Below are 12,597 nucleotides of genomic sequence, written 5' to 3'. Positions count from 1 at the left end.
AAGACACAGGATGCATCCACACAGAGTGTTTAGGTTGGGAAGGAATTAAAGGCCATTGAGCTTGACTTTGGTTGCGGGCAAATTAATGGAATCAATTCTGGGGGTTAGTATCAGCCTTTATAATATAGACTGATGCACAATCAATAACCTCAGAAACGAGATTGGAGACAATTGAAGGCTTTAATCCGCGAGATGTTTCCCCCAGCAGCGCAGGTACAGAAGGAAGCTGCTGGGGCGGCACCGGCTCTTATACCCCGCCTAGCAGTGAGAAGCGTTGTTGATGAGGACAGTGCCTCGAGGACAATCTGCCTTCATAGAACATAGACCATACAGTGCGGAAGGAGGCCATTCGGCCTATCGAGTCTGCACCGACCCACTTAAGCCCAATGTTCATTTCAATGTGGTCGAGGAAACAATTATAGCCTCTGGGACCCAAGGAAGAGAGTGACAAATTGAATCCAAAATAAGCTTGCTGACAGGGAGCAATAGGTATTGGTTGACAGCTTGAAGGTTGTTACCAGTCGGGTTCCACAGGTCTCAGGACTCAGTGACTTGCCTTTTGCAGTTTATGTTAATGAATTAGACTCGATGTAGGGATCAAGACATTTTCGCAAAAACTGGTCATATGGTTGACAATCAGGATATAAGCTTTAGACTGCAGGATGGCCATGGTCTGGTTATTTGGATGGAGAAGTGCTCAGGAGGGAAGTCCTGGACAGACGGTGGACAACACGTGCAGCAGGTGGAGGAGGGATAAGGGGCGTCATTCTCCGACCCCCCCAGAGGGTCGGAGAATGGCCATTGGCCGCTGTGAATCCCGCCCTCGCCGGTTGCCGAAGTCTCCGAAGGGAGAAAAGTCAGCGGGGCGTTAATGTCGCCGCTGCCGCGGAGAATGTCACGGGTCTGCGCAAGGCAGCCGATTTTCGGCCTGCCGATATTCTCCCTTCCGGATGGGCCGAAGTCCCGTCGACGTGATGACCGTTCACGTCGACGTAAATCAAACCTCCTTTTCATCGGCGTGACCCTGTGCTCCAGGCTCACGCCGACCAGCGTGGAGGTGAGTGACGGCCTGGGGGGTTGGCTCTGGGCAGGCTATGGCGTGGCCGCAGTCTGAATGCGTGAGGAGAGGTGTGTCTCGGGATGTGTGTGTGTGTGTGCGGCGGGGGGGGGGGTGGTTAGAGTAGGCTGGGCTCCGGGGGAGTGCCGGGAGGGGGTCCATGCCGGGGTGGAGGTTGGGGGGGGGTCCGTGCCGGGGAGGGGGATGGGGGGTCCGTGCTGGGGTGGAGGTTGGGGGGGGGTCCGTGCCGGGGTGGAGGTTGGGGGGGGGTCCGTGCCGGGGTGGAGGTTGGGGGGGGGTCCGTGCCGGGGTGGAGGCTGGGGGGGGTTCCGTGCCGGGGAGGGGGACGGGGGGTCCGTGCCGGGGTGGAGGTTGGGGGGGGGTCCGTGCCTGGGAGGGGGATGGGGGGTCCGTGCCGGGGTGGAGGTTGGGGGGTGGTCCGTGCCGGGGTGGAGGTTGGGGGGGGGTTCCGTGCCGGGGTGGAGGTTGGGGGGGGGGGTCCGTGCCGGGGAGGGGGATGGGGGATCCGTGGTGGGGTGGAGGTTGGGGGGGGGGGTCCGTGCCGGGGTGGAGGTTGGGGGGGGTCCGTGCCGGGGTGGAGGTTGGGGGGGGGGATCCGTGCCGGGGTGGAGGTTGGGGGGGGGGGGTGCCGGGGAGGGGGATGGGGGGTCCGTGCCGGGGTGGAGGTTGGGGGGGGTCCGTGCCGGGGTGGAGGTTGGGGGGGGGGTCCATGCCGGGGAGGGGGATGCGAGGGCAAGTGAGTTGGTCCACCTGGCCAGGTGCCAGCCTCCAACAGTTGGACCCATGCGGTCCATGCCACCTGGCTGGGGGGAGGAGGGGATATGGGCAATGATGACATGTCGTCGTTCCCCTCCCCCCACCAGGCCGTCATGTTTTCAGATCATCAAGCGATGTTGGCCGCCGTGGCGGCAGCCGCTCATGTCTATGTTGCCCTGGATGAGGAGGAGGAGGAGCGTGCCAGAGAGGAGGCGCAGGCTGCCGCAGAGGGGCAGGCGGCAGCCGCCCACGCTGTAGGGACACCTGACCGACAGGACGAGGATGGGGAGGAGGACGTCGCGGCCCCACGGCAACGGAGGCACAAGAGGGCGCCCCGTGTGTACCGGCCCCGGCAGTCATACCAGGACCTCACGGACCGGGAATGCAGGAGGAGACTCCGGATGAGGCGGGAAACCGTGGCACACATCTGCCACCTGCTGGCACACCTGTCACCGCGTGGCACTGGCGGGGGACACCCTCTCCCCGTGTCCGTCAAGGTTACGGTGGCCCTGAACTTTTATGCAACGGGGTCATTCCAGGCACCGAGTGGGGACCTGTCCGGCATATCGCAGACATCGGTGCATCGGTGCATCCGGGCAGTGGCAAATGCCCTATATGCCATGGTGCACCGCTACATCCGCTTCCCCGTGGACGGGGCCAGCCAAGATGCCCGGGCCGTGGGCTTCTCTGTCGTGGCCGGGTTCACCATGGTCCAGGGCGCGATCGATGGGATGCACGTCGCCGTGCGGCCACCTGCAGATAACAGGGCCGTGTTCACCAATAGGAAGGGGACCTATTTGATGAACATACAGGTGGTCTGCGACCACCGCATGATGATCCTGCACGTCTGCGCCCGTTACCCAGGCAGTGTACACGACTCATACGTGTTGTCGCAGTCATCCATCCCCGGCATGTACGAGGGACGCCATCCCCGGCTGAGGGGCTGGTTGCTGGGCGGCAGCGGTGCGCAGGGGCCTTCTTGGAGGTGAGTAGTGAGTTTAAAAGCACTTACCTTTACAGGAGCAGCCCTTTGGATTTCGGCGGCAGCGGTGCGCAGGGGCCTTCTTGGAGGTGAGTAGTGAGTTTAAAAGCACTTACCTTTACAGGAGCAGCCCTTTGGATTTCGGCGGCAGCGGTGCGCAGGGGCCTTCTGGGAGGTGAGTAGTTAGTTTAAAAGCTCTTACCTTTACAGGAGCAGCCCTTTGGATTTCGGCGGCAGCGGTGCGCAGGGGCCTTCTGGGAGGTGAGTAGTTAGTTTAAAAGCTCTTACCTTTACAGGAGCAGCCCTTTGGATTTCGGCGGCAGCGGTGCGCAGGGGCCTTCTTGGAGGTGAGTAGTGAGTTTAAAAGCACTTACCTTTACAGGAGCAGCCCTTTGGATTTCGGCGGCAGCGGTGCGCAGGGGCCTTCTGGGAGGTGAGTAGTTAGTTTAAAAGCTCTTACCTTTACAGGAGCAGCCCTTTGGATTTCGGCGGCAGCGGTGCGCAGGGGCCTTCTTGGAGGTGAGTAGTGAGTTTAAAAGCACTTACCTTTACAGGAGCAGCCCTTTGGATTTCGGCGGCAGCGGTGCGCAGGGGCCTTCTGGGAGGTGAGTAGTTAGTTTAAAAGCACTTACCTTTACAGGAGCAGCCCTTTGGATTTCGGCGGCAGCGGTGCGCAGGGGCCTTCTTGGAGGTGAGTAGTGAGTTTAAAAGCACTTACCTTTACAGGAGCAGCCCTTTGGATTTCGGCGGGAACCGGAAGTTCGACCTCTGGCAAGTCCCCCCCCCCCCCCCCCAATAAATTCTGGTGGAGAGGAAACCCGAGACACTACACGTGTAGTGTCTCCCACCCACCCTCCTCCTCTAACCTAATAATAAGACCCATTGGTGTAAGGTAAGTGCCATATTATATTATATATTATTAGCATTGTGCAGGCCAAGGATTGGAGGTGGAGGAGCAGTCTCTGTCAGCGAGAGAACCTGAGAACATCTCAGAAGGTAAGCAAGTGATTTTTACTTTTATACCTTTTTTCAAATTGTGTGTGTCGGGGGGGACAGAAAAGCTGTGACCTGAGTGGCTGGTTGGGATTCTAACCTAAATTTTTTTTTTTGACTATTTGGGAACTAATTAAACATAATAACTTAATTATAATTTAGAGGATATCTAAGCCAGAGATCGGAGGATATTATAGTTAGCTATCGCATTTCTATTAGAAATCTAGTGCTAGGAAACAGATAGTTGACAGTAACTTTGTAATTTAAAAAAAAAAGTATTTATAAAAAAAAGACAAATTTTAATTAATTGACGCAATGTCAGTTAGAGGGGTGCTGTGCTCTGACTGTGAGATGTGGCAGGTCCGGGAGGCTTCCAGCGTCCTGGATGGCTTCATCTGCAGAAAGTGCACCCAACTGCAGCTCCTCACAGACCGCATGGTTCGGTTGGAGCAGCAATTGGATGCACTTAGGAGCATGCAGGTGGCGGAAAGCGTCATAGATCGCAGTTATGTAAGTGTGGTCACACCCAAGGTGCAGGCAGAGAAATGGGTGACCACCAGAAAGGGCAGGCAGTCAGTGCAGGAATCCCCTGTGGTTGTCCCCCTCTCGAACAGGTATACCCCTTTGGATACTGTCGGGGGGGATAGCCTATCAGGGGAAAACAGCAGCAGCCAGAGCAGTGGCACCACGGCTGGCTCTGATGTTCAGAAGGGAGGGTCAAAGCGCAGAAGAGTAATAGTTATAGGGGACTCTATAGTCAGGGGAACAGATAGGCGCTTCTGTGGACGTGAAAGAGACTCCAGGATGGTATGTTGCCTCCCTGGTGCCAGGGTCCAGGATGTCTCCGAACGGGTAGAGGGAATCCTGAAGGGGGAGGGCAAACAGGTAGAGGTCGTTGTACATATTGGTACTAACGACATAGGCAGGAAGAGGCATGAGGTCCTGCAGCAGGAGTTCAGGGAGCTAGGCAGAAAGTTAAAAGACAGGACCTCGAGGGTTGTAATCTCGGGATTACTCCCTGTGCCACGTGCCAGTGAGGCTAGAAATAGGAAGATAGAGCAGACAAACACGTGGCTAAACAGCTGGTGTAGGAGGGAGGGTTTCGGTTATCTGGACCACTGGGAGCTCTTCCGGGGCAGGTGTGACCTGTATAAGATGGACGGGTTGCATCTAAACCGGAGAGGCATAAATATCCTGGCCGCGAGATTTGCTAGTGTCACACGGGAGGGTTTAAACTAGTATGGCAGGGGGGTGGGCACGGGAGCAATAGGTCAGAAGGTGAGAGCGTTGAGGGAGAACTGGGGAATATGGACAGTGTGGCTCTGAGGCAGAGCAGACGGGGAGAGGTTGCTGAACACAGCGGGTCTGGTGGCCTGAAGTGCATATGTTTTAATGCAAGGAGCATTACGGGTAAGGCGGATGAACTTGGAGCTTGGATTAGTACTTGGAACTATGATGTTGTTGCCATTACAGAGACCTGGTTGAGGGAAGGGCAGGATTGGCAGCTAAACGTTCCAGGATTTAGATGTTTCAGGCGGGATAGAGGGGGATGTAGGAGGGGAGGCGGAGTTGCGCTACTTGTTCAGGAGAGTATCACAGCTATACAGCGAGAGGACACCTCAGAGGGCAGTGAGGCTATATGGGTAGAGATCAGGAATAAGAAGGGTGCAGTCACAGTGTTGGGGGTATACTACAGGCCTCCCAACAGCCAGCGGGAGATAGAGGAGCAGATAGGTAGACAGATTTTGGAAAAGAGTAAAAACAACAGGGTTGTGGTGATGGGAGACTTCAACTTCCCCAATGTTGACTGGGACTCGCTTAGTGCCAGGGGCTTAGACGGGGCAGAGTTTGTAAGGAGCATCCAGGAGGGCTTCTTAAAACAATATGTAAACAGTCCAACTAGGGAAGAGGCGGTACTGGACCTGGTATTGGGGAATGAGCCCGGCCAGGTGGTAGATGTTTCAGTAGGGGAGCATTTCGGTAACAGTGACCACAATTCAGTAAGTTTTAAAGTACTGGTGGACAAGGATAAGAGTGGTCCGAGGATGAATGTGCTAAATTGGGGGAAGGCTAATTATAACAATATTAGGCGGGAACTGAAGAACATAGATTGGGGGCGGATGTTTGAGGGCAAATCAACATCTGACATGTGGGAGGCTTTCAAGTGTCAGTTGATAGGAATACAGGACAGGCATGTTCCTGTGAGGAAGAAAGATAAATACGGCAATTTTCGGGAACCTTGGATGACGAATGATATTGTAGGCCTCGTCAAAAAGAAAAAGGAGGCATTTGTCAGGGCTAAAAGGCTGGGAACAGACGAAGCCTGTGTGGCATATAAGGAAAGTAGGAAGGAACTTAAGCAGGGAGTCAGGAGGGCTAGAAGGGGTCATGAAAAGTCATTGGCAAATAGGGTTAAGGAAAATCCCAAGGCTTTTTACACTTACATAAAAAGCAAGAGGGTAGCCAGGGAAAGGGTTGGCCCACTGAAGGATAGGCAAGGGAATCTATGTGTGGAGCCAGAGGAAATGGGCGAGGTACTAAATGAATACTTTGCATCAGTATTCACCAAAGAGAAGGAATTGGTAGATGTTGAGTCTGGAGAAGGGGGTGTAGATAGCCTGGGTCACATTGTGATCCAAAAAGATGAGGTGTTGGGTGTCTTAAAAAATATTAAGGTAGATAAGTCCCCAGGGCCGGATGGGATCTACCCCAGAATACTGAAGGAGGCTGGAGAGGAAATTGCTGAGGCCTTGACAGAAATCTTTGGATCCTCGCTGTCTTCAGGGGATGTCCCGGAGGACTGGAGAATAGCCAATGTTGTTCCTCTGTTTAAGAAGGGTGGCAGGGATAATCCCGGGAACTACAGGCCGGTGAGCCTTACTTCAGTGGTAGGGAAATTACTGGAGAGAATTCTTCGAGACAGGATCTACTCCCATTTGGAAGCAAATGGACGTATTAGTGAGAGGCAGCACGGTTTTGTGAAGGGGAGGTCGTGTCTCACTAACTTGATCGAGTTTTTCGAGGAGGTCACTAAGATGATTGATGCAGGTAGGGCAGTAGATGTTGTCTATATGGACTTCAGTAAGGCCTTTGACAAGGTCCCTCATGGTAGACTAGTACAAAAGGTGAAGTCACACGGGATCAGGGGTGAACTGGCAAGGTGGATACAGAACTGGCTAGGCCATAGAAGGCAGAGGGTAGCAATGGAGGGATGCTTTTCTAATTGGAGGGCTGTGACCAGTGGTGTTCCACAGGGATCAGTGCTGGGACCTTTGCTCTTTGTAGTATATATAAATGATTTGGAGGAAAATGTAACTGGTCTGATTAGTAAGTTTGCAGACGACACAAAGGTTGGTGGAATTGCGGATAGCGATGAGGACTGTCTGAGGATACAGCAGGATTTAGATTGTCTGGAGACTTGGGCGGAGAGATGGCAGATGGAGTTTAACCTGGACAAATGTGAGGTAATGCATTTTGGAAGGGCTAATGCAGGTAGGGAATATACAGTGAATGGTAGAACCCTCAAGAGTATTGAAAGTCAAAGAGATCTAGGAGTACAGGTCCACAGATCACTGAAAGGGGCTACACAGGTGGAGAAGGTAGTCAAGAAGGCATACGGCATGCTTGCCTTCATTGGCCGGGGCATTGAGTATAAGAATTGGCAAGTCATGTTGCAGCTGTATAGAACCTTAGTTAGGCCACACTTGGAGTATAGTGTTCAATTCTGGTCGCCACACTACCAGAAGGATGTGGAGGCTTTAGAGAGGGTGCAGAAGAGATTTACCAGAATGTTGCCTGGTATGGAGGGCATAAGCTATGAGGAGCGATTGAATAAACTCGGTTTGTTCTCACTGGAACGAAGGAGGTTGAGGGGCGACCTGATAGAGGTATACAAAATTATGAGGGGCATAGACAGAGTGGATAGTCAGAGGCTTTTCCCCAGGGTAGAGGGGTCAATTACTAGGGGGCATAGGTTTAAGGTGAGAGTGGCAAAGTTTAGAGTAGATGTACGAGGCAAGTTTTTTACGCAGAGGGTAGTGGGTGCCTGGAACTCACTACCGGAGGAGGTGGTGGAAGCAGGGACGATAGGGACATTTAAGGGGCATCTTGACAAATATATGAATAGGATGGGAATAGAAGGATACGGACCCAGGAAGTGTAGAAGATTGTAGTTTAGTCGGGCAGTATGGTCGGCACGGGCTTGGAGGGCCGAAGGGCCTGTTCCTGTGCTGTACATTTCTTTGTTCTTTGTTCTTTGTTCTTTGTTCATTGCGATCGTGTCTGATGACGCCTATACGGAGGCCACGCAATGAGGCGGAGAACCGCTACAATGATGCCCATGTAGCGACAAGGGGAGTGATAGAGAGGTGCTTTGGCGTGCTGAAGATGCGTTTCAGGTGCCTTGACCTTTCTGGGGGCGCCGTCCAGTATCGGTCAGATAGGGTCGGCCGCATCATTGTGGTGTGCTGCGTCCTGCACAACATAGCCCAGCAGAGGGGCGATGTGCCGCAGGCAGAGGAGGGCGGAGTGGAGGAGCAGCAGGAAGAGGCGCAGTCCTCCCCAGATGAGGGGGATGGAGGTAATGGTCAGGGCAGACGGGGTAGACACGGGTGGGTGGCTGTCCACCGTTACCGGCTGGCCCAGCGGGCACGGGACAGACTGATAGCCGCCCGCTTCACTGACTAGATGGGCGTGGGAATCGGGTAGTATGGCCACAGACCGCACACCATGGCAACAGCCGACCACCCACACCCCCCACCCATCCAACCACCCAGCACCCTCATCCCCCTCCCCAACCCCACCCACCCCACCCGCATGCACCCCCCCCCCCCATTGCCGATCCACATGCGGCACAACAGGCTGGGCTCACCCAGTTGCGGGTGGACGCATGTCTATCGCAGGCCATGGAGGATGATGAAAGTGAATGAAAGTGCTGCTCAAATTCTCCATAACACATGAGAAATGGGAGGAATATCCATTTACAATCTTTGTGACACATTCAAAGTTGTCCAGCTTCCTCACTGACCTCTATATCCATTTTGTTCATTACAATTGATTTCTACACCAACCCTGTCAAGACCCTTCAGATCCTTGTATGTTTCAGTGCGATCACCCTTCATTCTTCCCAACCCCAGCGAATATTGACCCAAATGGTGAAATATGGCAGGAAAGGTAAAGGAAGGATTCTGGTTGAGGTGTGGACATGGGAACAGACCAGAATTTTTCTCATAAACATATTTACCTATTGGATAAATGAAATGCAAGGTGCTTTACATTGAAGAATGTGAAGAAATAATGAGATGCCCGTAATTGAGTACTAGTGATTATCTGTAAGAGCACGAGAAAATTTAAGGAGCAGTAAAGCCTATTTAGCTTAAATGAGTTCATCCCTCGAGTATTCCAATTTACCCCATTTGCACCCAACAGCAACAGTAATATCATTAACTCCACTAACCTCTATGGTTAATAATTCTATATGTTTACACGCTTTATCACAAAGGTAACCTATTTGTCCAGCCACTGTAACTTCCGAGTTAATAATTCTCTGTTGTGGGAACTGTTGAGGCAGAGCATGGCTCCTGCAGAACCCAAGTGCCATCGGTTCCAGCAAGAATAACGTTGGAGAGACAGCGACTGAGACTAAAAATGCGGAAAGTACTTGTTTCAATTGGTAAGTGTGATTTTAAAGAAAATCGCAAGGAAGATCAAATCTGTACTTTTAAATTTTATTGGCTGTATAGATTGCTACAGTAAGATGTTGAGAAAGATTTGCTGCAAACAACAAACAGTGATTACTTTTGTTCTATGGCTCACTATCTATAATACATGTTAGATATACTTTAGTAGCTTATTGAATAGAAAATTATTTGCAATACTCTTTCCAAAATAAAATTGTGAATCTCAGATGCTATGATCCATGAGTATACATTGTGTTAAATATACTCTGCAATGTTTGATTGCTATTTTGCTAAGTGGGATAAAAGCTGCATTAAGAATGGAAGAGTTTACAGTGTATTTTTTTAATGTAAATTGTCTGTCTCAGTCAGAAAATCAATGTATAGGATCATGAATTAAGAGGATGTATGGGCAAATCCCACATTGCCCTCTCTGTCCTGATCTGAACTGCTTTACAGGCGGAAAGTCAGGCAAATTAATGGAAACAATCTAATGGAGGATTACAGGGACTGGCAGTGTTGTTGGTCATCTATGATTAGACACCAGTCCAAGCGCCCTTGTGCCGAGGTGTATATTGGGCAGTGGGCAAACAAGAGGCTTCAAATTGTTACAGGGGAGACTATTTAGTTTACCAAATACATAGAAATGAGCTGTATAGATATATTGGAATGCATGAGAACTTGTTCTGGTCAATCCAATTAATCATTAAATATAACAAATCTTTCATGACTTCAAAGTCAATTTACCTGGAGCTCAGGCAGGGTTTTTTTTTGGGGGGTGGGGTGTGGTGTTAGGGGGATAGGTTGGATATGAGCTTGTCAGATCAAATAAAACTGGGAGTATGGTGGTCACATTACTGGACTAGAATTCCAGAGCCATTGACTAATGATCCACAGTGTGTGTTCGAATGGCAGTTTGTGAATTTAATATATTCTCTCTTTGGATATGGATGTTGTTGGCAAGGCCAACATTTATTGACGATCCCTAATTGCTCTTGAACTGAGTGCCTCACTCGGCCATTTCAGGGGGTAATTGAGAGTCAACCGCATTGCTGTGGGTCTGGAGTCACGTGTAGGCCAGACCAGGTAAGGACGTAGATTTCCTTCCCTAAAGGATATTAGCGAATCAGATGGATTTTACAACAATCGACCGACAGTTTCATGGTCGCCATTACTGAGACTCTGGGCGGGATCCTCCAGCCCTCCTCCACCTCCCAGTCGCGTGTTTGTTGGCAGTGGAAGGTGGTGCACCATTCGCTGACGGCGAGATCTCTATTCCCGCCACTATCAATGGGAATCCCATTGAAGCCGTCCCACACTGTCGGGAAACCCACGAGGGAGAGGTCCATTACCAGCGGACCAGAAAATCCCGCTGCCAGAGAAAGGCTGGAGAACTCCGGCCTATATTCCAATTCTCCAGCTGAGTGAAGAGAGATCTCTGGAAATTAGTGTTAATTATTTTTTTTGAAAGTGACTGTGAATTATCAGATTGTCATAAAAAAACGATTAATGTCCATGAGGGGAGAAAAACCAACTTTCCTTGCCCAGTTTATTAGTAACTCCAACAAAAACAGAAAATGCTGGACAATCTCAGTAGGTCTGACAGCGTCTGTGGAGAGAGAATGTTTCTCTCGAAACGTCAGTTCCCCTCTCTCTCCACAGAGACTGTCAGACCTGCTGGGATTGTCCGGCATTTTCTGTTTTTGTTTCAGATTCCAGCATCTGCAGTAATTTGCTTTTATATTTGTAACTCCACCAGCGTAGTTAACCCTTAACTGCCTTCTGAAGAGGCCTATCGAGTCGGTCAGTCCTATCAAAAACTACACCACATAGTGTTTGAAGAAGGCTGACCACATGTAAGGTTCAAATATAAAAGTCAATTAACATCACAATTCATTGCCGGAAATGCAGGAAACAATTTTGGCGGTCAAATCCTGGAAAGCATAAAAACAGAATTATACATCTCTAACCCATTATCACTATTATTTACTGCAATATCCAGGTGGACATTTAGAAGCACAAGTCTGGCTTCTCTGCTATGGAACTAATTAGTTCTTAAAGAACATGTTTGTGTGCACTGCCCAATCACGTAAGATACTATGTTAAAAAACACAGTAATTGTGGAGAGATGGCGGTGGGTGTGATGGTTATACATCCAGGACCCCTTACCTGCTGACACTATAGCTCTCTGCACTCAAACCGATCACCTCTTCATTGGCTGAAATCGCCTTGAGATGTCTCGTAGCCATGAGAAGCACGATATAAATGCAAATCTTTGTGTTTTTTGTCATGAACTTCATGCTTGCTTTCCTTTGCTTTATTCTAGTTGGCTGCATCCTGTTGTTACAAGTACAAGTGGGTGAGTGACATTATTGCTGCCAAGTGCGTCTGCCCATTGCTATAACGTCTTGTTTCCCAAAGATTCTCGGTTTTATTAAACAATCGGTTTCCGAACAAAAACTTGAACCGAACTCCACATTTAGTCATTCATTTTGAAAAAGCTAAAATGGAGGGTGGAAGCCTTATTGCAAATCCTTTTACTTTCTGCTTTCAGGCACAGCTTTCAAACTCTTTTGTTACTTTGCGAACTGGGCCCAGCACAGACCAGGAATTGGCAAGTTTATGCCAGAGAACATCCCCCCTTGCCTGTGCACCCATCTAATCTATGCATTTGCCAACATCAATAGTAGGCACAAGATTGCTACCAAGGAACAGAATGACGAAAGTCTTTACAAAACATTCAATGGTCTCAAAAAAAAGTGAGTAGACGTGTTTTTCATAACAGCTCCTTTGTCAGGTGATGGTTTTCTCCAACTATGGTTTCAATGATGTCTCTGCCCATCCCAGCCACCCCTCGACCCCCCAAATCGTGATTCTGCACAGTGAGTCCCTCCAGGATTGTCGAATGGTATCACAGCTGAATCTGAAGCTATTCATTACTGGAATAAAATTTTCCAACGAGAGTCATTGAATAACAACCAAGAGAAGGAATCCTGTCCAATTCTTTGCCTTGTGAGCTGTGGTTGGGTTTGGCGGCGCAGTTACTGCGAAGTCACAAGATTCCAAGTCCGACCACCCAGTGCTGTTCTGAGGGACAGCTTCACTGTCTGGGA

General features: G+C 50.4%; 1 protein-coding gene across 2 annotated transcripts in view; it reads left to right on the top strand.

The window, feature by feature from the left end:
* Window positions 1–9,356: 9,356 nt before the first annotated feature.
* The window catches only part of LOC140393632 (acidic mammalian chitinase-like), a 64,373-nt gene continuing 61,132 nt past the window's right edge, over window positions 9,357–12,597 (top strand). Inside the window, exons 1-3 of one of the 2 annotated variants that reach the window (XM_072479907.1) lie at window positions 9,357–9,480; window positions 11,811–11,843; window positions 12,039–12,243. In XM_072479907.1, the coding sequence (XP_072336008.1) occupies window positions 9,456–9,480; window positions 11,811–11,843; window positions 12,039–12,243 (263 nt within the window). In that variant the 5' untranslated portion in view covers window positions 9,357–9,455. The remainder of the gene's footprint in view (window positions 9,481–11,810; window positions 11,844–12,038; window positions 12,244–12,597) is intronic. The other variant, XM_072479908.1, reaches the window with a different exon arrangement.

This window comes from Scyliorhinus torazame, chromosome 17 (assembly GCF_047496885.1).
Source record: "Scyliorhinus torazame isolate Kashiwa2021f chromosome 17, sScyTor2.1, whole genome shotgun sequence".
Classification (NCBI taxonomy): Eukaryota; Metazoa; Chordata; class Chondrichthyes; order Carcharhiniformes; family Scyliorhinidae; genus Scyliorhinus; species Scyliorhinus torazame.
This window is presented reverse-complemented; position numbering and strand designations above follow the sequence as displayed.